The sequence below is a fragment of the Peromyscus eremicus genome, chromosome 5 (genome assembly GCF_949786415.1).
Source record: "Peromyscus eremicus chromosome 5, PerEre_H2_v1, whole genome shotgun sequence".
NCBI lineage: Eukaryota > Metazoa > Chordata > Mammalia > Rodentia > Cricetidae > Peromyscus > Peromyscus eremicus.
Genome location: NC_081420.1, coordinates 90,377,424 through 90,404,321, shown reverse-complemented (window position 1 = coordinate 90,404,321; position 26,898 = coordinate 90,377,424). Strand labels below are relative to the sequence as shown.

Genomic DNA, 26,898 nt, shown 5'->3' with positions numbered 1-26,898 from the left:
AGGCCAGAGAGGGCATTAGATCCCCTGGGATTGGAGTTACAGATGATCATGTACCTCCATGTGGGTGCTGGGAACTGAACCTCGGTCCTCTCGAAGAGCAGCAAGTGCTCTTAACCACTTAACCACCGAGCCATCTCTCCAGCCCCTGAAACTTCATTATTCTTGTTGTTCTTCTGTCACTGGTATATGGAACTGTTGGCTCCGCACATTCTAGGCAAGCACTCTACCACTGAGCCACATCCCAAGCCTTTGGGACTCTGATTCTGCCCTGTCCACCTCCATCCCATGCACGGCTCCACACAGCCAATCGGTGCACACGGTTGGTAGAGCCCCAGCCTTTAGGGAGTCTGTATGCAGTGTTCAGTCCAGCCTAGAAGACAGATTCAGAGAGACTAAGTCACATTCTGGGGACACAGGCAAGTGTGTGGCAGAGCCAAGAGCCACACCCTTGTCTACTTGTCTTCAGGACTAACATTCTTTTTTTGTTCTTTTTCTTTTCAAGATTTATTTATTTTATGTATGAGTGTTCTGTCTGCATGTACACCTTTATGCCAGAAGAGGGCATCAGATCCCACTATAGATGGTTGTAAGCCACTGTGTGGTTGCTGGGAATTGAACTCAGGACCTCTGGAAGAGCAGCCAGTGCTCTTAACCTCTGAGCCATCTCTCCAGCCCCAGGACTAACATTCTTAACCTCTCTTTCTCGGATTTTTGTTTTTTGAAACAGAGTTTCATTGTGTCACTATATAGGTTAGTTAAGGGTGACCTCGAACTTTGGTCCTTTCACTTTCAACTTCCAAGTGCTGGGATTACAGAGGCACGCCACCAACTCCAGTGTGCTAGTTTCCACTGTCAATTTGACACAGTGGAGAATCACCTGGGAAGACGCTCTCTGTAAGGGATTATCTAGATCAGGTTGTCCTGAGGGCATGTCTGTGTGTGTGTGTGTGTGTGTGTGTGTGTGTGGGGAGTGGGTCTTATTTATTTATTTATTATTTAGAGACAAGGTCTCACAATGTAACCTCGGCTGGCTGGGAACTTGCTACATAGACTAGGTTGGCCTTGAACTCATAGAGAGCCACCTGCCTCTGCCTCCAGAGTCACTAGGCTGATATTGTGACTATTGTTATTGAGACAAAAAGACCTTCCCACTGTGGGTGGCACCATTCCCTAGGCAAGGGATCCTGCACTGTATGAGCAGAAAAGTCAAACTGGGCACTAGCACACATGAAGCATTGGTTCATTGCTTTCCCTTCCTGATTATGGATGTCATGTGACCAGCTCCCTCAAGCTCCAGCCACTGTGACATCCCTGCTGGGATGGACTGTAACCTGGAACTGAGAGCCAAAATCAGCCCTGTCTCTCCTGAGTTGCTTTTGTTGAGATATTTTATCACAACAACTAGAAAAGAAAATAAGCCATTGGGTTTATGAAATGCTGGGGGTGGAACCCAGGGCTTCTTGTATGCCAGGAAAGGACTCTACCAGCTGAGCTGCATCCTCAGGCCCTCTTTGATTTTTAGAAAGCATTTATTGTGGTGTGTGTGTGTGTGTGTGTGTGTGTGTGTGTGTGTGTGTGTGCATGTGTCATAGTTCATGTGTACAGGTCAAAGGACAACTTGCAGGAATTGTTCTCTCCTTCCATCATGCGGATCCCAGGGATTGAATTTGGGTCAGGCTTAGAGCCCAGTATTTTCATCTGCCAAGTCACTTCCCTGGCCCTCTCTTTGATTTTTTAAAGAAAGGATTTCACACCTTTAGTTCTCAGCGCTCAGGAGGCAGAGGCAGGCAGATCTCTGTGAGTTTGAGGCCAGCCTGGTCTATACAGTGAGTTCCAGGACAGCCAAGGCCGTATAGTGAAATCCTGTTTCTAACAAAACAAAACAAAGCAAAGCAAACAAGCAAGCAAACAAACAAACAAAAAGAAAGGTTGTTTCTGTAGACCCCCAAATTGGCTTTGAACTCATCATTCTCCTGCCTCAGCTCTTGAGTGCTAGTATTACAGGCATGTGCCACCATGACTAGCTAAACATACAGTTTCTCTTGATTTTAAACCATTAATCGTGATTTTACATGCAACGGCTTGCATCTCAGCAGAGCAGGCCGGTGTGCTGAACATCCACTCTCGTGTGGGGATTGCAGGGTCATCCCAAGAGTCCCATCTAACCAGGAACAGCTCCGAGGAAGTTCCCAGCCCAGGACCTGCTCACCTGACTCATCCTCAAACAGCAGCCCTGTTCCCCAATGGGGAAGATGAGGCTTACAAAAGTCAAGAATTCTGGACAGGGCCATGTCAGGTCCAAAGGAAACTCCAATCTCTCAAACTAAAAATGTCCTGGACTATAGGAGGATTTCTGGTGGTTAGACAAAAGCCAGCATTCCTTAGGAACTTGTGAAGCCTGTTCCCCTCTGCAAAAAAGGAGTTGTTCTTCCTATCACTGGTAGAAAGGACAACTGGTTATTTGTGGTATGTATTAGCATACCCAAGCACTCCTGGCCCCCAAGATTCCTAAGTAAAGCACCTGTCACACATTTCAGAGTCTGTGCTGGTGTCCTGACCCTTCTCACCCTAAACTCCTCTAGCTCATGGGCATTCTCCTTATAACCCTGCTATTTTCGATATACTCTCTCTCCTCCCTCTCTGCCACCCCCCCCCCCCCCACTTCATCTCGCTTTCCCTCTCTCTGTTTTCCTCTCTTTGCTCTGTTTCTGCTTCTCTAAGGGCCAGGGCCAACCCGCTGGTGATGTGCAGTCTACTTCTTTCTCTCTCTGCTCTGGACTCTTCCAAACACCTCTGGCTGTTCTTTCTCTCGTATTGACAATAAAAACATTTGCCTTAACCATCCCGTGGAGCAGTCATGAGGTCAGTCCATACAGGTCATACAGATGTGAGTACTAGAACCGGGATTGAGACCTGACTCAGGAGTGCCTTTTGCATAGCCCTCCAACCCTTTCTGGGCTTGTTGGATTGGGCTGTGATGATTGCTGCAGCGCCCCCGGGGCCAAGCAGTGCCTGGCTCCTTGCAGGTTCTTGGCATGTGTTAGTTGAATGACTAAGCGTGTCTCAGCAGGATCTCAGGGTTGAGAAACTGGAGATCTGCAAGGAGAGCCACAAAGCCAGAGGTCCTCCCTAGTCAGTCTCAATGGAAGTGTCAGAGGGTTGGACCGGTCTGCTGTGGCAGCTGCCAGGTCTGCAAACCAGTTCTGGGTGGTACTTCCGCTCCCAGAGCCCAGTGCTCAGCAGCTGGGACTCAGCCTGTCCTCAGGGGCGATGTACTTTGAACAATGCCAGGAAAGGAAACCAGACTCAAAGGCACTTGGGTTTTTTTTCTTGTTGCTATGAGTGGCAGGGATTGGGGAGGTGGGGGCAGGTTAAGATTGGTGAGGCCCAGGGGCAGGGTAGTCGCTTTGACCTGCCCGCTGCAGGGGAGAGAAGGCCCAGGTTGGAGAGACCCTTCAGGTCTGGAATAAACAACTGTGGCTCAGTGGTGGGTTTGTGCCTGGTCACGCCATCACTTTCCAGTCTGCTAAACCAACGGCCCTGGTGTGATTCCCTTGCTGCCTGGTTTGTCGGCAAAAGTGTGATGATGTCCTGTGGATCTAGCATGTTCTACTCCAGTGCTTCTCAACCTGTGGGTAGAGACCCCTTTGGTACACCTCTGTCTCCAAGAATATTTACATTATGATTCATAGCAGTAGTAAAATGACAGTTATGAAGTAGCAATGAAATGCTTTTATGGTTGGGTGTCGCCACACCATGAAGAACTGTATGAAAGGGTCGCAGCGTTAGGAAGGTTGGGAAGCACTGGTCGACTCCAAAGAGAAAGCACTGACTAACCTGTCATGCTCCCTCGCCCCCCTTGTTTTTAGTGACCTCAAGTCTCTTTTGCATCAAATCAATTAATTAGTTAACTTCATAAGGAAGCTTGGGAGTGCCACAGCACAGCGGTGGAGGTCAGAGGACACCTAGGAGAATTGACAGAACCAGGAGTCAGTTCCCTCCTTACACCATGTGGGTCCCTGGAACAGAACACAGGTTGGCAGCCTTGGTGGCAGGTGCCTTTACCCTCTGAGCCTGCTCCCTGTGCATGAATGGAAGATGGGTGCCCCAGAACCAAGGCTGGAAACACACCATCAGGAAGCTCCTGTCCCATCTCGAAGGGAGGAGGAAGATGCTCCAGTGGCCATCACCTCCTTGAAGTCCAGCTTCACACAGCACAGCATCTCTTTGGTGTTCACTATTTCCTGCGCAGCCATCGTGGTGAGGCTGTAGCCACGCATGCTCATGATCTTCCTGGGGTTGTCGGTCAGGCACTGGCCAGCCATGTCCAAGCCCAGAGGAGCATGAGAAAGCAAGGCTCTCAAAACCACACACACACACACACACACACACACACACACACAGACAGACACACAGACACACACACACACACACCCCAAAACAAAAATCCGTCACCACCACTACCACCACCACCACCACCAACAACAACAACCACCACCAACAACAAAAACAAAAACCCAAAGCCAGGTGTGGTAGGCCACACCTGTGATTCCAACACTCAGGAGGCAGAAGAAGGAAGGTATCTGTGAGTTTGAGGCCAGCCTGGGCTACACAGTGAGTTTCAGGCTGGCCAGGAATACATAATGAGACCTTGTCTCAAACAAACAAAATAAAATCCCCCAAGGATAACACAGGTGGAAGTTCTTTAAACAAACAACAGAAACAAATAAAAAATACTCAAGTGTCCCCAGGTTTAGTCGTTATTTCTGAGGATGGGCTCATGATTAGGTGGTCAATGTGATCCCGATCTCCTTGATGAGAGATTTAGTGTGAGCCAGGAGTGGTAGCGCATGCCTTTGATTCCAGCACTAGGGAGGCAGAGGCAGGAGGATTTCTATGAATTTGAGGCCAGCCTGGTGGTCTACAGGGCGGGTTTCAGGACAGCCAAGACTGTTACACTGAGAACCCCTATCTCAAAAAACCAAAACCAACAACAACAAAACAACCTAAAACTAAGACACCAATTTTCTAGGGTCCAGTTACTCTTTGCAACAAACTTTTAGGCCTGGAACTATTTTTTTTTTTATCTGTTTTGCAGAGGGAGAAACTGAGTCTGGATTACTTAAGGCGTCTAAGGTAGGAAGAAATGCATTGACTTCAACTCTATCAACCCCGAGTGAGCGAAGATAGTAAATGCATGCATGATATCTACACACAGAGGTGCCCCCCCCCCCCCCAACGCTAATGTTCTTAGGAAATTTTTTGTCCACCTGGCTAAGTGATCGCGGCCAGGCAGGTAGTCCCCGGGCTGCCTCAGTTTCCCCCTCGGCGGGTAGAGGCGTGGCTCAGGGCGTGCGCTTTTGGGGTGCTCTGGCGGGTCGGGACCCGCCTTGGGACGGGGCGGCGCGTTGAGGGGGGCGGCCCCGAAGAGTCACGTGGCAGCGGCCGCTGCCAAAGCAGAAGTAGGAGCCCGGCTGAACAAGACGTGTGCTGCCGGACACTCCGGGCCCCAGGCGGCTGCTGCACGCGGGGACCCCTGTGGCCCCCCCACCCGTGGCTGGCAGGCCTAGGGATCGGGCGGGTGGCTGTGCTCCGGTGGCACGACCAGGTGAGTGGTCTGGAGGGACTGGCCGCCCGGGGATCTGCGTGCGCTCGGGACCCGCGAGCTGGCACCGCGTCGGGTAGGGACTGCGACGGAGCGCAGCGGGCGCGGGCAGGGTTGGGGTGCGCGATCGGGGCAGGTGGCCGGGTGTGCCCTGGGGAACCCTGCTTGGGGACAGCCCGGCCCAGCCTAGCCGCCGGCCACTTCCTCCCCCGGGGCTGGCGCCACCTCTCCGGGGCGTCCGGTGGCCAACCAGGGTTTGAATGAGAGACGCGGCTCCGGGTGCTGGGGTGACTGGAGCGTCGGCCTTCAAGGCTCCTGCGGCTCAGGGTCCTGCGCGGGAGGCATGTCCCTGCTTGCGGGACAGCCCTGACCCCTTGATTTTGAACTTGGGACCGTACTTCCCAGTAGTACACAGGTGGCTCCAGGGTCGGGGAGGAGCAGCCTTCCCTCCACACGCGATTCGATTTCTGAGACCCGCCCCTCCCATTAATTGTACTCAGAAATGTGTTTTTCTGTTCAGTTTGGGGATCTCAAAGGAGTCATTCGCCCCGTAGGAAACCAGAATTCGAGGGAAAGGTGGGTTGCATATGGACCCCGGAGTTGATGTCTGGAGAGGCTGGGGCGAGCCCTTTCGATACCCTGATCTCAAACTAGTGAGAGATTGTCAGCATGTGGGGGCGACACACCCGAAAAACAGGTGGCCTCCTCTCTGAGACCTAAATTTGAATTTCAGTTCCATTTATGTGACACCGCAGACAGCCAGGAGCTGCTCCGAGTCCAGGTTTCCCTCCTGGGCGCTGTTCTAGCCCAGAGCCTGTTTTCCCGTTCACGAAAGAGGCGCCCTGAAATTCCTGACCCTGGCGGCAAAGGCCTTTCCTGGTGGGCACAGGTCATGGCCCCTGCTTTTGCTTCTGCGGGACACTTAACAGGATGTTGGGGTCGGGGCTGGCCCTAGGCTGTTACCCATTTTGCATGGTTGTGAGCCGCAGCGTAGCAGCCCCAGGGGATTTTGGTTGTGGATTTTATTGATGCTTAAAATTGCTGGGTGCTGCAGCCTCTTAGGCAAGGCGGGCGTGTGAGGTCTTCTAGAGGAGCCCCAGCGGGAAGGACCGATGAAGAACCCCTTTGCGCCTCCCGGGTGGAGTTGGTGGGAAGTTACTGGTGGGAAAACTTCTGCAAACATTTAATTTCAAAAGCAGGCAACCCCCTGCCCCCTCCCTGTCCCAAATAAGGGCTTTTCTATATCAATTAACATAAAGTGGACCGGTCCACCTGCCTCCTCCCGGTTGCTCCCAGGGACCTCTCCTCTGGATTTACAAGCAACCGTTGTGAAACTTACAATTCTTTATATATTACAATAAGCAACATTTATAACTCACTGGTTTGTAAATTTCTTTTTATCAAAATAGCTCATGAATCTCCCAAGGTCAAATTGTTTATAATAATTTATAAATTCTTTTTTTTCTTTGGTCTTTTGAGATGGGATTTCTTTTTTTTTGTTTTTGTTTTTGTTTTTGTTTTTGTTTTTGTTTGTTTTTCGAGACAGGGTTTCTCTGTGTAGCTTTGCGCCTTTCCTGGAACTCACTTGGTAGCCCAGGCCGGCCTCGAACTCACAGAGATCCGCCTGGCTCTGCCTCCCGAGTGCTGGGATTAAAGGCGTGCGCCACCACCGCCTGGCTGAGATGGGATTTCTTTATGTCATAGGCTTGGCTGTCCTGGATCTCACTCTGTAGATCAGGCTGACCTTGAACTCACAGAGATCTACCTATCTCTGCCTCCTAAGTGCTGGGATCAAAGGCTTGTGCCACCACTACCCAGCTATAAGTTCATTCTTTTCCATAGCTTTGATACAATTTAAGGCTTTTATTATTTTGAGACAGGGTCTCATTATGTAGTTCAGGTTGGCTTTGAACTTTTGATCTTCCTGCCTCCACCTCCCAAATGCTGAGAGAACTGGTGTGTACCATTAAATACTCTTGGCTTGAGCTGTTCCATTATTTACTTAAGGTTCCCCCCTTCCCCCCAAAGATGAGGAGTCAAAGTGTTTCCTGGTCTTATGGCCCTGTGAGCATCTTCATGGATGTTTCTCTGCACATGTGTGCTTGCTGGATCAAAAACATTTGCATATTTATACTTTAAAAGATGCTTACAGGTACCCTTAAAAAATGTCAAACCTGTTTTCACGTCCACCTGTAGAGGTGGACATTGCTTGGTTCTTGGGTTGGAACTTGGCTTCCTCTGATGCTTTAGGGTGGGTGTAAGAAGAACCCCAGTAGCCCTGGTGCAGCAGGAAGAAAAGGCAATATTCAAGGGTTCATCTCAGCCAAAGTCTAGTAGAATTCTTTCTTGAGGTTTTGGCTGAAATCCAGGTACTGACCCAAATGTGCAGAGAGTGTTCAAGAGAAGGACAGTCCCTGTTTCCTGTTTTGGGGTTCGTGTGTATGAGAAGTTGTTTTCATAGTGTGAGGGCCATAGAAATGTGAAAACAAGGTCTCTTCTCACTCTTCACTCTAGCCATGTTTGTGTTGAAAACATTAGTCAACCAGGTTACCCACAGGAGTGGGGGTTGGTCATTGGGGGCAGGTAGGGAGGTGGGGGAAGTGGGGGGGAAATGGATCAGCAGACTAGTTATTATTTTGGGAAGGATAAAACAGAAGCAAAGAGGGAGTTAGTTGTCTTGTTGGCCAGGGTCCTGCTCTGGGGTCACAGTCACCTGGAGACCTTCTTGCCTTGAGTGCTAAAGCATGGAATTCTGCCTGAACTGGACATCGTCGCCTGGTGCCCCGTCCAGAATCTCTTCCCATCGTGGTGTTGTTTCAGGGCTTGAGAGCCAGGCTTTTGCCTCACTGGGGGGAACCTATCCTGTGCGCCTGGCCGTGGGGAACTGAGGAGATGCCTGGCTGGAGCATTCTGTACAGGGCAGAGCTGTGCAGTGGGCACCAGCTTTCAAGCCCTGGTTCTTCCGCTTGTAAGCTGCGGGTGACCTTGGACCATTCAGTCCCCTACCCGCTCTTCAAAGGGTCAGCCAATTTTGTTAGGATGTGGTCAAATTCTACCAGAGTTCTGAGTTCCAGAAAGCAGGCATTGAAGGATCAGACACAAATGGCTGTCCTCATGCTTTGTGTCCTGACACCTGCACCTGTGACCTTGGTCATGTAATTTTCTCCTCGCTGGATGGATTTTGATTCCTCCCTTCCCTGGTGGTAGGAACTGAACTCAGGGCTTTGCTCTTGCTGGGCAAGTGCTCTGCACCTGAGCCCTATTACCCAGGCATTTGTCAGTGAGGCACCTGAGTAAACTGGTGTGATGTCGGGGGGGGGGGGGGGGGGGGGCACGTATTAACAGATACTCTCCAGGGGGCCTAGCACCTTCCATTTCACTTCTGATTCTTCTTTCCAAACTAATGAAATAGGCTGAAAACCCCCCTTTCCCATCCCCAGGGGCTAACAGTGTCAGTGTGAGCAGTGTGTGAGGTAGCTCCTAAGGGGACAGGAGAGCTCAGGGTGTACCTTGTGAGTTTGCATCCTGGCTTGTGTTGGTTGAAGCCTGTTCCCTAGACTAGAAGACTTCCTCCAACAGGGTATCACTCTGTAGCCTAGGCTGATCTTGAACTCCTAGCAACTCTCCTGCTTCAGCCTCCTGAGTGTGTGACACCGTGCCCAGTTGAGTCTCTTCTTTTATCTTGATAGGGTCTAGTGGAGCTCAAACTGGCCTTAACTGTGGTTGACCTTGACTATCTGATCTTGCTCCCACCCCCCTGTGTTGGGCACGCCGCCCTCTTTATGTGGTGCTGAGGACCAAACCCAGGGCTTCATACAAGCTGGGCAAACACTCGACCTTCTGGGCCATATCCCCAGCCCTTCATCTTTTCACAAGATTGAATTCAGACACCTTCCTCTCCCAGATAATTTCTCTGAGGTCTCAAGCCCCTAGACACTTCCCTGACTAGAGCTGGGCTCTTCTTACTGCTCCTGGGGAGGCAGCATTCACCTGACTCTGACAGAGTTTTCCGGTCTGCTTTTCAAGCAATAGCCCGGGAGCAGGTGGCGAGAAGGATTTCCCACGCCTAGCACTCCCACAGAGGGGCCTTTGGCTCCCTGACATGTGGAGATGCAGGAAGGGGCAAAGGGCAAGGCCTGGGCCCCTCCCTGCTCGCTGTCATTTGCATCCTAGTTGATACACCTGGCTGATACACTGTTGAGTGTTCAGTGCCATGGGTAAACACTCATCAGTTGGCTCTTAGTTGATAAAAACACACCATCCAAACCCTAGGGTAGTTTATCCCCATTTTGCGCGTGAGAAGGTTGAGGTTCAGAGCAGGTTGTCTAGAGGCTGAGCAGGTTAGAGGCCCTAACAGCCCCAGTCCAGGGGCTGCCTCTCACTTCCCGTTTTTTTTTGACCTGGGATAGTTCTTTAGTGCTGCTTGATAACCTCGGTGGATCCGGAGTGTCAACTGTGGGGCCTGGAAGGAGGAGCTGAGGTTACAGACCCACTCACACCCTCTTAGCTGATTTTTTTAAATTAAAAAAATTTTTTTTATGTGTTTGAGTATTTTCCTGCATGTATGTCCATGTATCATGTGAGTGCCTGGTGCCTGTGGACGTCAGAAGAGGGCATCAGGGCCCCCTGGAGCTGGAGTTATTGGTGGTTGTGAGCTGCCTGACATGGTTGCTCGGAACTGAACCCGGGTCTTCCCGTTTTGAGATACTGTCTTGTGTAGCCCAGGGTAGCCTCTAACTCACTGTGTGTAGCAGAGATTGACCCTGAGTTGATACCCCTGCTCCCCGTTTCCAAGTGCTAGGGCATGTGTCACGGCTGCCGGCTTTTTGTCCTTGTTTTAAGGGCCTGAGATGATCAGTAAACTTGTTTAGTGCTTACGAGGTCGGTAATGTTGCCTTCCTTTGCATGGCTGAAAATGAGGCCCAACGGGGCATGGTGCCTCTCCTGGTACAGGTGCAGCTCCCTATCTGGCAGGCTCCAGGGCTCTAGGGCTTTGGCTGAGAAGTGATGGAATTAGATTTGTGTTCTAAAACGCTGCCAGCCACTGGGCTGAGAATCTCAGGAGCCCAGGGCAAGAAGCACAGTCCAGGGCCAGTGGAGAGCTCCTTGGAGAAGCCAGGAAGAGGGAAGAATGTCTGGATTCTGGATTTTCTGATTGCTTTTGGGTATGACAAAGTCCAGACAATGATTGGAGTACTCTCTTGAGTACCAGCAGCCTGCTGGAGTGCCCTGCTCCCGAGACCCCTGGATGCTCTGCATTGCTGAAGGCTGCAGCTTTCCCTTTGGGCTTTGGAAGGACCAGAACTTTCTCCTAAAGAAGGGATGGAATGGGCTGGGTGGTGGTGGCGTGCACCTTTAATCCCAGCACTAGGGAGGCAGAGGCAGGTGGATCTCTGAGGTCAAGACCAGCCTGGTCTACAGAGCGAGATCCAGGACAGCCAAGACTACACAGAGAAACCCTGTCTCAAAAAACAAAACAAAACAAAACAAAACAAAACAAAACAAAACAAAACAAAACAAAACAAAACAAAAAGCAGCAATAACAACAACAACAAAACAAACAACAATTAAAAAAACCTCATAAACAAAACCAAGAAGGGACGGGATGGAACTGGAGGTGTGGAGAAGCCACTGTCTGTCTGCGGGACCCCACACTTGGATTATTGGGGGTTGCCAGGCCTGGGCATTTTCTGCCCTTTTGGCCTCGTGGTTATGCAGAGGAACTGGTTGCTCTAACTTGGTTGTAAACAGATAGGGAGGAATCTTCTAGCAGGTGAGCTACACTGCTGGAGATGTACAGAGGTTAACGAACATGTCGGAACTGCTTTGGTTATTCAAATTCGGACAAGACGAGAGGAGGGTCACCCATCAAGCTACGGTGATTTGGTTATTCAAAGCTTGTGTAGCGGTGGGGTCATGGAGGCCAGCCAGCAGCCAACTCTCCACCCCGACTTTATTTAAACCTCTGCCTTCCGGCTCCACTCTCTAAGTGGCCCAGGGCTCTTGGCACTAGAACCTTCACCTATAGCGCAGCCCAATGGGAATGAGACAGGCTCTTGTCTCCCGATACTGACGCCCCCACTCACTCACCCACCTCCGTTAATTAAAACCAGTCCTTTTTTTTTTTTTTTCCTTTATCCTGTCCCTCAGAGCCTCCATATTTCTCCTGCTTCTTTTCTCTCCCCCGAGTGACTGACAATGACCGCCATGGTCAATGTGGACACCCTTCCGGAATATGAGAAGAGTCAGATCAAGAGAGCCCTGGAGCTAGGGACGGTGATGACCGTGTTCAGCGCCCGCAAGGGCACCTCAGAACGGAGGACGGTACAGGTGATCATGGAGACTCGGCAGGTGGCATGGAGCAAGACTGCAGACAAGATCGAGGGCTTCCGTAAGTACTCGCTGGCCCGGCCCATCGGAGTAGCCTCTGTTCATTCTCGGATCTTTTATCTGTCGAATTCGTCAGGATGAATGCCGCTTTGGTCCGTTCTTTTAAAGACAAAAAGTGTTCCCATTTTTGTGGCGGTGGGGGTGGGGTGGGGTTGAGAGCAGGTGGGGGAAGTTGATCCAGGGAAGTTCTTGTGAAATGACAGCAGCCCCAGTTGGTCAATGTGGCCGTGATATCGAAACAGCAGCAGGGCTCCTCTGGTTCCCAGAGCTGTCAAGCCGGCTGGCTTCTGAAGGGCTGGGGCCTGGGGTGGCTGGGGCCTGGGGTGGCTGGGAGCTTGGTAGCCAAAAGGCTAATGACTTATTTATTTTATTGCAAACCACAGCGGCAAGAAGCTTTTACTTTGGCATTTAAGGGCACAGGAAAAAAAAAATCATTGGACATTTTGCAGCTTTCAGATGAAATTCTGGTCCTGGTGGCTGTCCCTCTCCTGAGCACTGTCACCATACACTGGGCTGTTTGTTGACTCAGTTCCCTGACTGTCTGAGGAGATTGCTTGCAGCAGACAGAGTCAGGGCACTTCAGCAATTTTTCAGTTGCAGAGGTGTGCTTTAATTTTATTACTCATCGATTAGTGTGGGTTTTATTTATTTATTTATTTTGGTGTGCATGTGTGGATGTGTGCCCGCCCACAGCATTCGTGCGAAGGTCCGGGGACCACTTGTGGGAGTTGTCTCTCCTACATGTGGGTTCTGGGGACAGAACTCAGGTTAGCAGGTTGGGTGGCAAACACCTTTAGCCAGTGAGTGATCTTCTTGCCAGTCATGTTTGTTTTAGAAGGATCTCATGTAGCTAGCCTGGAACACGGAATGGAGCTAAGGATAACCTTCAATTTATGATCTTCCTGCTGCTAGTTCTCAGGGCTAGGATGAGAAGCGTGCATCACAATGCTGTTTTTTGTTTGTTTGTTTGAATGCAATGCTGAGGATGGAACCCGGGGCTTTGTGCATGTAAGGCAAACACTCTACCAAATGAGCCGGGTCTCCAGGTCCCTATTGAATAATTAACAATATTTTTTATAGCAATTTCTTTATTTGTGTCTATGTGTGTTTTGGCACACATGTGAAGGCCAGAGGACACCTTATAGGAGTTGATCCTCTCCTTTCATCATGTGGGGTCCAGGGATCAAACTTAAGTCATCAGGCTTGGTGGCAAGTGCTTTTACTCACAGAGCCATCTTGGCAGTCGGCTGAATAGCTTTTCATTGAAAAACTACAATGTACCTTTGAAATAGTAGTAGTGCTCAGAAGGCTAAGGCAGGAGGATTCTAAGTTCAAGGGCTACATAGTGAGATCTTGTCTAAAGAATAAAGTACTTCTAGAAGTTGGGGAGCTAACTGACAAGTGCCTTTCACCTCTGACCCTTCACCCGTACCCTATACATAAGCCCTGTCCTAACTTGCTCTTTGTTGTGGTACACAGTGAGAACAATAGCAAACAGAGTAGGAAAAGATTTATTTCCACTTATGGGTACAGCTCATCATTGAGGAAAGCCAGGGCAGGGGCTCCAAGCAGAAACAAAGAAACACTGTGGAAGACTGATGCTGATTAGCTTGGCTTACTGTCTCTGGCTCGCTCAGCTAGCTTTCCTAGGGATGACACCTCCCACAGTGGGCTGGGTCCTCCTACACCCATTAGCAATCGAGAAAATGCCCCATGGACAGGGCCACAGGACAATCTGAGGGAGGTGATTACTTCCAAGGTGATGCTGGGTCATGGAAGCTAATATGTCAGGCTTCTAAGCAGCTTAGTTTGTCTCCTGGTAATATTCTACATTCATGTCATGGGTGTGTATTTATTTATTTAATGCAAATGGCAACTGCCACCTTCTACTCTTGGGTTTCTTTTTGCCTGGGGCTGGCTTCTTATCGGCACATGGTGATCTGTCTCTTTCTTCCGTGGGCCTGGCCTCACTAACAGTTGAACCCAGAGTGGGACAGTGTGTGCTGTTCCCAGACAATGTCACTGCAGCAATGGCTCTTTTTTCAGTCTTCTTAAAACGTCATGGTTTTATTGAAACAAAGTCAACTTAACGTACTTATAGTTCATGATTTAAAATCCAGGTGTGGTGGCTCAAACCAGTAATCTCGGCCCTCTGGAGGCAGGAGGATTATGGGTTTAAGAGAATGCTGGGCCAGGTATAGTGGCATGCATCTTTTTTGTTGTTTGTTTTTGTTTGCTTGCTTTTTGAGACAGGGTTTCTCTGTGTAGCCCAGGCTGTCCTGGAACTCACTAGGTAGACCAGGCTACCCTCCAACCTGGAGATCCACCACACCACCTGGCAAAACCTGAAACACTTTTTTTGTTTTGTTTTGTTTTGTTTTTTGAGATAGGGTTTCTCTATGTAGCCCAGACTGGCCTCAACTCAGAGATCCATCTGCCTCTGTCTTCCAAGTGCTGGGATTAAAGACGTGTGCCACCACTGCCTGGCTTGTGACATGCACCTTTAATCCCAGTACTTGGGAGGCAGAGGCAGTCAGATATCTGTGAGTTCGAGGCCAGTGGTCTACCTAGAGAGTTCCAGGACAGTCAGTCAGGGTTATGTAGAGAGACCCTGAAGAGAGAGTTTGAATCTCTATCACCCACATAAAAGCCAGGCATGGTGGCACACACCAATAATCCCAGAGCTGGGAGCAGACAGGAGGGTCCTTGGGGTTTGCTAGTCAGGCAGTCTAATGCCAATCAGTGAGGTGTAGGTTCAGCAAGGAACCTTGTCTCAAAACATAAGGTAGAGAGCAGTCGAAGAAGACACCAGCCATTGACATCCTCCTGCCTGTGAAAACAGCCACCACGGTGGTCAGTATGTTTAAATACATGTCATCACTGCCACGGTCAATTCTGGAACATTTTCAGTAAGTGACCCCGTCTCCCTGACCTGCTTCCTCTGACTCCCTCCTGCTGACTCTCTCCCCTAGCCCTGAATCTACTTTCTGTTTCTGCAAATGCCGCTGTTGTGGCCATTTTGTGGGAACGGAGTCCTATTTGTTTATGGCCTTTTCATGTGGCTACTTTCTGCTTCACGGTTTAAGATTTATCCACTTTTTAGTGTGGAACAGAATTTTATTCCTTTAGACATCCACGTAATATTCTACAGTGTGGCTATTCTACATAAAAAATTGTTTGTCTGTTGATTTTAGGTAGTTTGAATGGTTTCCATCTTCTATCTAATTTGAAGAGTGTGGTTCGGAACATTCGTGTCTTTTATGTTTAAAGGTTTTTACATTTTTTTTTTCTTTGTGTGCCTTGGCTGTCCTGGAACTCTTTCTGTAGACCAGGCTGGCATTGAATGCACAGGGATCTGCTGGGATCTGCCTCTGGAGTGCTGGCATTAAAGGCGTGCACCACCGCTGCCATCTTTTTAACAATTTTTTTTTTTTTAAGATTTGGAATATTTTTAAAGATTTAAAATCAGGTTTTCTATTTTTAAAGATTTATTTTTATGTATTTATTTATTTTTAAATGTATCTGTATAGGTATGTACCTCTGTGAGTTTATGTGCACGTGTATACAGGTGTCTATGGGCATCAGAAGGTCATCGGTTGTAGGTGCTGGGAACTAAACCCAGGTCCTCTGCGAGAGCAGTGAAATCTCTTAACCATGGAGTCTTCTCCTCCTCCCTGGTGTATAGATAGCTTTTTACGTGGGTCCCCCTCCATCATAGGCTTGGTGTGAAATTCATGGGTTATATGCCAAGGGAGATGCAAGCCTGGTTTCATTTCTGTGTGTACAGGTGTGGGCGCCTGAGGTCAAGGGTGCAGAGTGTTTTCACTTTATAGGGCAGTTTGGTGTCACTCCACAAAAGCAGCTTCGCCTGTGGACTTGAGTCATGAGGTCGGTCCCCACACTTCCACTCGCACCGCCTTAGACTTCTGTACTTGTCCATTGACTGGTAGAGTTGAGTAATTTCTTAATAAGATTTTAAAAGAAACAATTTATTATAGTGTGTGTGTGTGTGTGTGTGTGTGTGTGTGTGAGAGAGAGAGAGAGAGAGAGAGAGAGAGAGAGAGAGAGAGAGAGAGAGAGAGAGAGAGAGGGAGAGAGAACGAACATATATTGCCTCTTTTCCTCTCAACCTACCTTAGTTTGGAGATGGCTCTGCCAGGTACCTGATAAGGCTTTGGCAATTGCTAAATTAGATGCAAATCCTCTGGAGCCCACAGGGTCCTTCTGGGGACCAGTAGGTGTCTTGACTTCCTGTTAGCTGGCTTGACCCTTCTGTGTTAGCATTGCTTTATCTGTAGACCGGGACATTGCTGCCAAACTGCACGGGCTACATACAGCTGGGGGTAAGCCGTGAGGAGCCTCATCACAGGGGCTCCCCTGCTCCGCAGCATTTGGTCAACCCTGCGCATGCTCCTTCTCTGATTTCGGCGGCCATCTTTGCTGCTTCTGCTTTCCTAGGCAGTGGAAGTATCTACCATAATGGCCTGGGTGTTTTTGGTGGGCAGAGGAGCCAGACTTAAAAGAGAAACTGGCACTGTGACTCTGAACGGGCTGTGATTGGTGTTCCTGCTTGGTGAGGGTGTCTGTGGAGAGGCAGAAAAGCCGCAGAGACAAGAAGCTCCTCTGGACCCCTTGGAAGGAGCAGGCCTTAGGACTAACGGGGACTCAGGGTTCATTTAATGGCTTCTCGGTGTTAGGAATTGTACGCGGCGGCGGGACCCCCAGATGCAGCTGCAGGCTGGCGGGTAGCCCAGTCCATGTGGGCATGGCGGCTGGGCTGCGGGTGGAGATGCACAACTCAGACGCTGCATCCACGTGGAAATGGCTTATTATAATAGAGAGATGAAGAGGGAGAAAGACAGAAAAAGGGAGACAGGAGGGGGGGAAGAGAGATAAAGAGAGAGAGGGGGAGGAGAGGGGTTCGAGAGGTGCACACATCCTGAGAGGAAAGCAGAAGAGGAGAGAAGGGAAGGGGTGGAGTTTTCCTGCCTTTAATCCCAGCACTCAGGAGGCAGAGCCAGGCAGATCTCTGTGAGTTCGAGGCCAGCCTGGTCTACAGAGCGAGATCCAGGAGAGGCACCAAAACTACAGAGAAACCCTGTTCCGAAAAACCAATAAACAAACAAACAAACAAACAAATAAATAAATAAAAAATAGACTTCTACATCATGGCATAGGGTGGCACCAAGGGGCCGGATCAGAATGTTAACATTTGGTAGCAGGAATCTGCTGGCCACTGTGGGGTCTGGAGGGAATGGACATACATGAGGGTTCCATGAGCATGTAATTTTGGGGTCCTTAGCTGCTGCGGGCCGCAGGAATATATCATAAGAACTCAGTTGGTTATGGCAAAGTCACTACGTGGAGGGATCAGGGAATTCCTCCAGAGGAAGCCAAATTCCAAATTCCTGGTGTTATTTGGCTTGTTATATATCAGCTGTATTCTGTTATGAAAATCATGTGTGCCTTCATAGTCTTCCCAATTGACTTTCCCCTAGAAGGGCTAACAATGTGGACTGATCACTCTCTGGACATACACATTCCAGGTATTTGGAGAACAGCCTCAGGAAAGGCTTTCTCTGGAATCAGATCTCTCCCTTAGCCACTTTCAAGGACTAACAGTGATAACAGCCCACATGCAAGCCTCCTGACTTAAGGTAAATTCCACAAGGAGACACCACCTAGGTCAGGTGGACGTTAAGTAATAGCTTTACACAGTTTAGCTCGGACCCTCCTTTCTTACAGTCTTACTATTCTTATCACCCCTCTGTTTGACCCTGGAAGCCTGGCTTTACATGGCCAAAGGATTATATATACCAGGACTTCCAGGGCACAGGGACGGAGAAGAGAAAAGAGAATGGAAGAACCAGATGTGTAAGAACTTGCGAGGAACAAACTGAGATGGGGAAGAACTAGATTGAAGGGCTAGAAGAGAGGACTAGAGGAATGAGATGGAAGATGAGGAAGAGCCAGATGGGGAAGCACTAGCTGGGTAAGAACAAGATGAAAAGGACCTAGATGAGGCAGAATTAAGACAAGAGAATTAAGATAGAACTTGGAGGGAGCAATAGATAAACTGAGAGAAATCAGGCAAGAAAGGAGCTAGGCACAAGAACAGAACTTTAGCTGTGTATATAGGATGTTATGCCAGAGGAATTAAAGCAAGTGGACTATAGAGCTCGGTGCGCTGAGATTCTATTTCCCGAAAATAGTCCTCACCATTAGTAATTCTCTCTCCTGAGCCCCTGGGATGTATAATATTAAGGCTGGTGCTGCTAATATTATACAAGACTTAGCAAGTGGGGTGTGGCTTTTGGATAAATGTATTAGTTATTGTCTTAGTCACCGTTCTATTGCTGTGAAGAGACACCAACGGCCATGGCAACTCATGTCTTTAATTGGGGGCAGGCTTACGGTTTTAGAGGTTTAGTCTGTTATTATCATGATGGTGAGCAGGGCAGCAGGTATGGCAGGCGTGGTGCTGGAGAGGCCGTTGGGAGAGAGAAAGAGAGAAACAGTGGGCCGGGTTGGGATTTTGAAAACCTTAAAGCCCACCCCAGTGATGTACTTCCTCTAAGAAGGCCATGCCTTCTAATCCCGCTAATCCTATTAATGAGGACCACTCCCTGGTGACTAAGCATTCAACTACATGAACCTATGGAGGCCATTCTTTTGGGAGGGGGTTTGAGACAGTTTCTCTGTGTAGCTCTGGCTGTCCTGGAACTCACTTTGTAGATCAGCCTGGTCTGGAACACTTGTAGATCCACCTGCCTCTGCCTCCCAGGCACTGGGATCAAAGGCCTGTTCCTCCCCCAGCTAGGGGAGCCATTCTTATTCAAACCACCACTGACCAGAGCAATTTAAAAAGGAAGGATTTATTTTGGTGTGTAGTTTGAGGATGCAGACAGTCACAGCGGGGAAGGCCCAGCAGCAGGAGCTCGAGGCAGCCAGTTACACTGCATCCTTAGCCAGGAAACGGAGAGAGATGAACATGAATGCTTGTGCTCAGCTTACCTCCTCCTTTATATTCAGTCTGGGACCTCAGCACATGGGATGGCGCCGCCCACAGTTCCGATGCATCTTCCCACTAAGTTACCTCAGTCTAGAAACCTCCTCACAGATATGTCAGGAGTTTGTTCCTAGAGTAAGGCAAGTCTTGTCACGTTAACACGGGAGATAAACCATCACAGTAGGTATGACACCCACTTGGCCGGCTGGGGTACCTAGTCCTGCCACCTAGGGCGGTGACTGGTTTACAGATATAGTGGTTTGGCTCCCCCTCACCCCAAGAGCATGTGACCATGTCTAGAGCCATGCTTGGTTGTCACAGCTGAAGTCACGATACCACTGACACCCAGTGCACAGAGATCAGGGTACAGGACAGCCTCTCACAAAGACCTGTCTGGTGTTAGAGTGTGTTAGCGGGGGTTTCAGTGACATGATGCCCTGAGGTTACATGTTGGCTTTACTTCAAGCTGTGGAGTGTCATGGGTATCAGCACTCTTCCTTGGAAATGTCTGTAGGAGTTTTTCTCCTGTTCCTATTTGCCATCAGACTGAGTATGGATTCTGCTGAAGAGAAAGGGGAAGAGGAGAGGGGAGGGAGGAGGGGAAGGGGGATGGTGAGAAAAAGGAGAGATGGAGTTTCTGCTCAGAAGAGAAGGCGAGGCAGAGAGGAGCTGTGTCAGGACTGTGTGATTGAGTGCCGGTGCTGGGTTTTGTACTTGGTGACTGCAGGAAAGGTGCTGTCTGTCTGGGTGAAGGACCCAGTGGGAACCCAGTGGTGACCAGGGGAAGAAGGCCTTACAGCAGACGTGCTGTAGCAGAAGGGCTGCCTTGTGTGGAGAGTGAGGGGTGGGATTTGCCAGCTGGCCGGCAGGGATGGTGGATGGAAGCAGGAACTGTGGGAGCCACAGACACAAATGTGCAGATTGGGGGTCAGATCTGGAGAGGACTCAGTTGTTCTATTCCTCGTGGCCCAGCCTGAGGCATTTGGCGGTGGTACTTAGCCAGTGACAATGATGCTGATTGTGATGATGGTGGTGTTGATGGTGCTGATGATGGTGATGACTGTGATGGTGGTGGTGGTGGTGGTGGTGGTGGTGGTGGTGGTGGTGGAGGTGGTCAAAGAGACCTGTGGTAATAAGGATGATGGTGCCAGTTGTGATGGTGCTGATGACAATGATGGTGGTGATGATGTTGGTGAGAGCAGTCAAATAATGCTCACTGTGTGCTGTGTACCACAGATTGTTCAGTCTTCATGGTGATTAAACAATGGGAATTATACCCATTTTATGAGTGAGGAGATTAAGTCCTGGGGGACCAGGTGACATGCCATTCATTGAAAGGATAGGCTGGTAGTCTCAGATTTTTCTGGTCAATATTGTCACTGACTCCTCACTATGCTTAAGAATGCTTTCATTCTGCATGCAGCATAAGGGTTCCCAGCTTGGACCCAGAATGGTGACCTCACTCTGTCAAGTGCTGGATGCACCAAGGGGAAGGGGACTCCAGATTGTCCTCTGGATATGTGGGGAGACTGGATGGCTGACAGGGAACCAAGTGTGCAGATGGACTACTGGTCAAGAGAAGAAAGAGAGGTTTTCATGGATCCTGCTTCTTCCTGAAGCCCAGCCTTGGATGTTGTGCTGGCTAGTTTTATGTCAGTTTGACAAATGCTAGAGTCGTCTGAGAGGAAGGGACCTCAATTGAGAAAAGGCCTCCTGTAGATGTAACTGTCTTATTAAATAAGAAACACAGAGCCAAATGCAGAGTTAAAAGCCCAAGAGGTCAGAGCAGCAGCTAAGAACTGAGACTAAAACCGCCTTCTTACCACCCACTGCCGCTGCCATCCTTCCTCTGAGAAAGAGGCCTGCTTCCTGTATGTATGTCTTTTTATTGACTTTCTGTTCTGCCTTCTCATTGGTTGGAAACCCAACCACATGACCTCCACGTCAGTGCCTGTCTATACAGACCTCCAGGTCTTCTATGGTTGGTATTGAGATTAAAGGCATGTGTCTCCAAGCTGGTGGTGTCCTTGAACACACAGAGATCTGCCTGTCATGTGATCAGGATTAAGGGTGTGTGCTACCACTGCCAGACTTCTGCTATGGCTTGCTGTTAGCTCTGACCCCCAGGCAACTTTATTTATTAACATACAAATAAAATCACATTTCAGCACAAATAAAATATCACCATAGCCTCCAGAAGATTGGGCTGTAACAAGGCTACTGGTAACTTCCCACAAACAGATGGCTAGGCACGATTGCTAAAGACAACACCTATATAAATCATTGGACATGGAGACATTGAGCTGGTGCCTGCCTAGAGTCTTCAGCCCTACTGACTAGTGTTCATGGTACTGGAAGGTACTCCGTATGCTACCAGAGGAGAAAGGCAAACATCGACCCAGCTACAAATCCTTTGATCTACAAATGGTGATCTGTCTACAAGATATACTGGTGCAATGGTGGTACAAAAGTCATAGGAGTAACCAACCATTATCTGATTGGATTTAAGGCCACTCCATGAGATGGAACCATGCTTGATACTGCTTAGGTGGCTAAGGGCCTGAGACTAGACAGGCCATGGACCTAGGATAAAATAAAAACTACTGTTCTGTTAAAGGAATACAGAAAAAAAAAAAAAAAAAAAAAAAGACCCCTAACAGCATTCTGCTATACTCACAGATCAGTGTCTTGCTCAGCCACCATCAGAGAATCTTCCTCCTGCAGTAGATGGGAACAAATACAGAGACCCACAACTGGTCAGTGTGCAAAGAGCGAGGACCTTGGAACACTCAGTCCTAAATGGAACATCTCCATCAAATCCTTCCCCTGAGGGCTCAGGGAACTCTGTGAAAGAGAAGACAGAGTGATTGTAGGAGCCATTGGGGATGGAGGACACCCAGAAACAACAAGGCCTTCTAGACACAGAGGACTGCCACACATACAAACTCACACAGACTGGCAGCATGTACAGGGCCTGCATAGGTCCAAGCCAGATGGGGTCGCAGGGCTGAGAGGGGAAGTGGACACAAACCCCCAATCCCTAACCGGTAAGCTACCCCCAATTGGTAAGCACTCTCAAAGGAAAAATCAGCTTTTTCCAACAGAATCTCACTGGTATAAAAACCACACTTAAGGGCAGGCCCCATACCAGCAGTAGATGTTCAACACAAAATGAACTAGGTGGTATTTTGGATTTTTGTTTGTTTATTTCCTAATGCTTTATCTGGGCTTTTTCTTTTTTTTTTTTTTAACCTTATAGGTCTTTTGCTTTATATATTATGTTTTCTGACTTTGTTTTATGGATTTTTTGTGTGTATGAATATGTGTGGTTTTGTGTATGTGTGTGTTTCTTGTGCTTTTTCTTTTGATCTTTGTTTGTTTGTTTGTTTTCGAGACAGGGTTTCTCATGTAGTTTGGTGCCTGTCCTGGATCTCACTCTGTAGCCCAGGCTGACCTCGAACTCACAGAGATCCGCCTGGCTCTGCCTCCCGAGTGCTGGGATTAAAGGCATGTGCCACCATTGCCTGGCTTCTTTTGATCCTTTTTATGTTTGTTTGTTTTGTCCTATTCTGGTTTGTTTTTATTTTATGTTAATTAATATTAATGAATTCCTTAAAAAAAGATATCTGTTTGTTTTTTTTCTTTTTCTTTTTTTTTTTCCCTTCGAGACAGGGTTTCTCGGTGTAGCTTTGGAGCCTGTCCTGGAACTCACTTTGTAGACCAGACTGGCCTCAAACTCACAGAGATTCACCTGCCTCTGCCTCCCAAGCACTGGGATCAAAGGCATTCACACTGGGATCAAAGGCCTGTGCTACCACCACTGGGCACCTGTTTGTTTTCTAATTAAAGGAAGAAAGGGTGGGAATTTGAGTGGGTGGATAGGATCTGGGAGGAGTTAGGGGAGGGGAAACTGTAATCAGAATATATTATATGGAAAAAAATCTATTTTCAATAAAAAACTAATAAAATTGAAAAAAATAAAATATCAGGGGCTGGAGAGATGGTTCAGTGATTAAGAACACTGGTTGCTTTTCCAGAGGACCTGGGCTCAATTCTTAGAGCCCACATGGCAGCTCACAACTGTCTATAACTCCGGTTCCAGAGCTTCTGACACCCTCACACAGTCATCCATACAGGCAAAATACCAGTGAACATAAAATAAAAATAAATTATATATTAAAAAAAGAGATCAGGCTGGGTTTTATTGCTATGAAGAGTCACCATGACCATGGCAACTCTTAAAAGAAAACATTTAACCAGGGTGGCTGGCTTACAGTTTCAGAGGTTCAGTCCGTTATCATCATGACAGGATCATGGAGGCGTGCAGGCAGGCATGGTGCTGGAGCTGAGAGTGTTGCATCTTGACCAGAAGGTACCAGGAAGTTGACTGACTGTCATATTGAGGTACCCTTTAGCAAAAGAGACCTCAAAGCCCATCCCCACAGTGACACACATCCTCCAACAAGGCCATACCTCCTAATAGTGCCACTAGCAGGTGCCAGTGCAAGAGGTACTGAGGGGACCTCAGGGGTAGCCTGCACTTGTTGGTGGGGTCTGCCTTCTGCTGTGCTGTGGCCAAGTTGAGGGTCCTGCCAGAGTAGACCCAGGATGTGAGGCTGTGTGCAGGGCAGCCTGGCTCCTTGGCTTCCTGCTTCCACAGGCCAGGGGGGCCTGGGCTGTTCTAGCCTTACAGAAGTGGTGTGCACAGGCAGTGCATGGTTCTGCAAACAGCTCCGAGTGGCGTCAGTTCAGCACGCATCTGTGCGCCTGTGAGAAGGAGCCGGGAGCTGCAGCTTGCACCTCTAAGTCGTGCTGGTGGTCATAGGTGGGTGTACATTTTGGAGGGTGAAGTGCTCATGTAAAGGATTCTGTGCTGAGAAAAAGAAAATGGGAACTTAGTAATCTGTAGAAAAGAAAGTAGCAACATTGCCTTAGCAGGAGGAGGGGGCGGCTAGCCATCACCTCAACTCTAGGAGGGGGGGAGGAGGGGAGGCCGGGTGAGTGCCTTCCCTGCAGCCTCAGGTCTCTGCAGCATCCACAGCCTGAGCTGCTGCCAGCCTCAGCCCCTGGAGAGTCACGCAGACTCGTGTCCTTGAGGTAGCAAGAAGTACCGGCCAGGAGTGCTGAGGGTTTGCTGTGGAAGTGAGCTCAGAGCCGTCCCTAAATGAAACAAAGCCCTTCCCTCCTGCCTCCCCCACTGTGGAGAAGTTTCATGAATTCGTCAGTAGAAGCATTTAAAACTATAACTGGGTGGCATTCACTCAGTTCTTCTACCTGGGAGAAGTGTGTTGAGACGCCTGTACTCCCTCCTGGGTTTTTGTTTGGTTTTGTTTTAATAATGTGAGATCTAGATATCTTTTTACAAAATGCTATCTTTTATGATATACTCTTGATCTGCCCTTTTCTATTCCTGCCATTTGACGACAGTTACATAATGAAGAACTAATTTAAATACTGAGGCTGAGATTGAGGATAATGTGGTAGATGCTCCATGCTGTGGGGCAAGGGCTTAGCTGGGCCTGAGGGCATGGGCCTCTCTCCCTTTGGCCTGTTGTCCCAGCTGCTCAGGAGGTTGAGGCAGGAGGATCCTAGGGTCTAGGCTTGCCTGACCACAGAGTGAGTTCAGAGCTGGGTATGGTGGCTCATACCTGTAATCCCAGCACTTGGGAGATGGAGGCCAGGGAATCAGGAGTTTCTGGTTAGCTACACAGGGAGTTCTTCAGGCAGCCTGGGCTACAAGAGACCCTTCTTCCCCTCCCTTCAAAACAAAACAAGAAAAAAAAAAAAAGAAAGACATAGTAAATGCAAGGTTGGCCTGGGTAACATAGCAAGGCCATGCCTCAAAGGAAAAAGCTGAAAAAGGTGTGTGGTGGGGCAGAGGCACAGCTGGGCTGGCAAGATGGCTCAGTGGGCAAGGGATTGCTGTCAAGCCTGACTACATGAGTTCGATCTCTGGGACCCATGTGGTGGGAGGAGAGAACAAGCTTCCTCGGGTTGCCCTCTGACCTCCACTTGTGTGCACAGATGTGCACACAAAATAAACGATGTGAAACAGGGAACACAGAGTTGCTGGGATATAGGTCTCTTGCCTTGCACCTATGGGGTACTAGATCTGATTCCGAGTGTGCAGGAAGAAAAGGAGAGATTGTCAGGATCTGGTTGCCTGCCTTTAAGTCTCGGCCTTACAGTTTAGGAGATTTGGTTCCCATCTGTAAAATGGGATGTTATGATGCCCACCTGCAGGATGTTGGGAGTTATAGGGGAGTTAGCTATGTCCCACATCATGAGGTAGTGGTTGATGTGTGACCCCGGGCTTGCAAGGTGAGTGACCACATGCTGTTCAGGTTATAGCAGTAAATCTGCAAAGCTTCTCCAGAAGACACTCAGGTTTTAAGCCCTGGGACCTTTGAATGTGTTGCCCTACCTGTCGGAAGGCTCTTTGCAGAGGGGATTTTGTGAAGAAGAATCTTGGGATGGGACAATGATCCTGGATGATGGAGCTAGGTCTGATCTAATCACAAAGGTTCACAGGGGTGTGAAGGTCAAAGTCTGAGAGAGAAGCACGGGGTATTTTGTTGGCTTTGAAGAAAGGGGCCACAAGCCCAGGAATGCAGGCAATTTCTAGCAACTGGAACAGTCAAGGGAGCTAGTTTTTGAGCCTTCTCAAAGAACTGGTTCTGCTCAGACCTTTGAGATGATGAACTCGAGTTGTCTTAAGCTCTGTGTTACATCAGAATGGGAACCAATATGTTCACTTAACCAGTGTGGATGAGTTGAAATGCTAACTTTGAGCCTTTTCTATTTTTTTTTTTTTTTTTGAGACAGGGTTTCTCTGTGTTGTTTTTGTGCCTGCCCTGGATCTCACTCTGTAGCCCAGACTGGCCTCAAACTCACAGAGATCCACCTGGTTCTGCCTGCCATTGAGTGCTGGGATTAAAGGCCTGTGCCACCACCACCCGGCTACCTTTTCTATTTTTATGAAGTCTATTTTTATAAAAATACAGCTAGGTCTTGCATACACCCCACCTCTTCCCTACCTAAAGAAATTAGTATGGTGATTCAGTAGTGATCATTTGCACATCTGTAATTCCAGCTCTTGGGAAGCAGAGGCAGGAGGATCACTGCAAGTTTAAGGCCAGCCTGGTCTACATATGAAGTACTAGGCCAGCCTGGTTGACACAGTATCAGGTCAACCAGTGCTATGTGGTAACATTCTATCTCAACAAAACAAAAATTTAATCTACCATAAACATATATTTTTGTCTTGCTACAAAAAAGCCCCAGGTAATAGGTAGCCCTCAAAGGACTTGCATTTTGTTCTGTGTCTGAGGATTGTTTGTGTTGATATTATAAGCTTTTAAGTTCTTGTGTGTGCACATGCACATGTGTGTGGAGGTCAGGGGACTTCAGGTCCTTAATTATTCTCATTGAACCTAGCTGACTCGGCTAGGCTGGCTTCCTGTGAGCCCAGGGATCCTCCAGTCTCCGTCTCCCTGGCTGAGGCATTACAGGTGTGGATTCTAAACCATCTTTTTTTTTTTTTTTTTTTTAATGTTGTTTGCTAGGGATCTGAACTCAGGTCCTTGAGATTGTGTGACAAGTGCTCTGTCTATTGAGTGATCTCCCAGCTCCCCGGTATTTTATTTAAACATATTTCACTCAACAAATTCGTGTGCTAGACCTGGCCTTGCAGCTTCTGGTTGTGAAAATCTGCCCCGTGCCGGTCTATCTTCCATGCTGTTTGAAATTAATCTGGTTTTTAGGTTTGTTTCTTAAACCAGTGTTCTACTTTTTGAATATTATGTAGTCTCATGTTTTCCTATGTCAAATGTTGATTCTGGGGACTTTTTTTTTTTTTTAATAGCTAAACTTAGGCAAATTTCCTGTGTTTTTC

General features: G+C 48.6%; 1 protein-coding gene across 1 annotated transcript in view; it reads left to right on the top strand.

Annotated features, from left to right (window-relative positions):
- The first annotated feature begins 5,475 nt into the window (after positions 1-5,475).
- The window catches only part of Plcg2 (phospholipase C gamma 2), a 141,264-nt gene continuing 119,841 nt past the window's right edge, over positions 5,476-26,898 (top strand). Inside the window, exons 1-2 of the mRNA XM_059262537.1 lie at positions 5,476-5,608; positions 11,756-11,996. Coding sequence (XP_059118520.1) covers positions 11,804-11,996 — 193 coding nt within the window. The 5' untranslated portion in view covers positions 5,476-5,608; positions 11,756-11,803. The remainder of the gene's footprint in view (positions 5,609-11,755; positions 11,997-26,898) is intronic.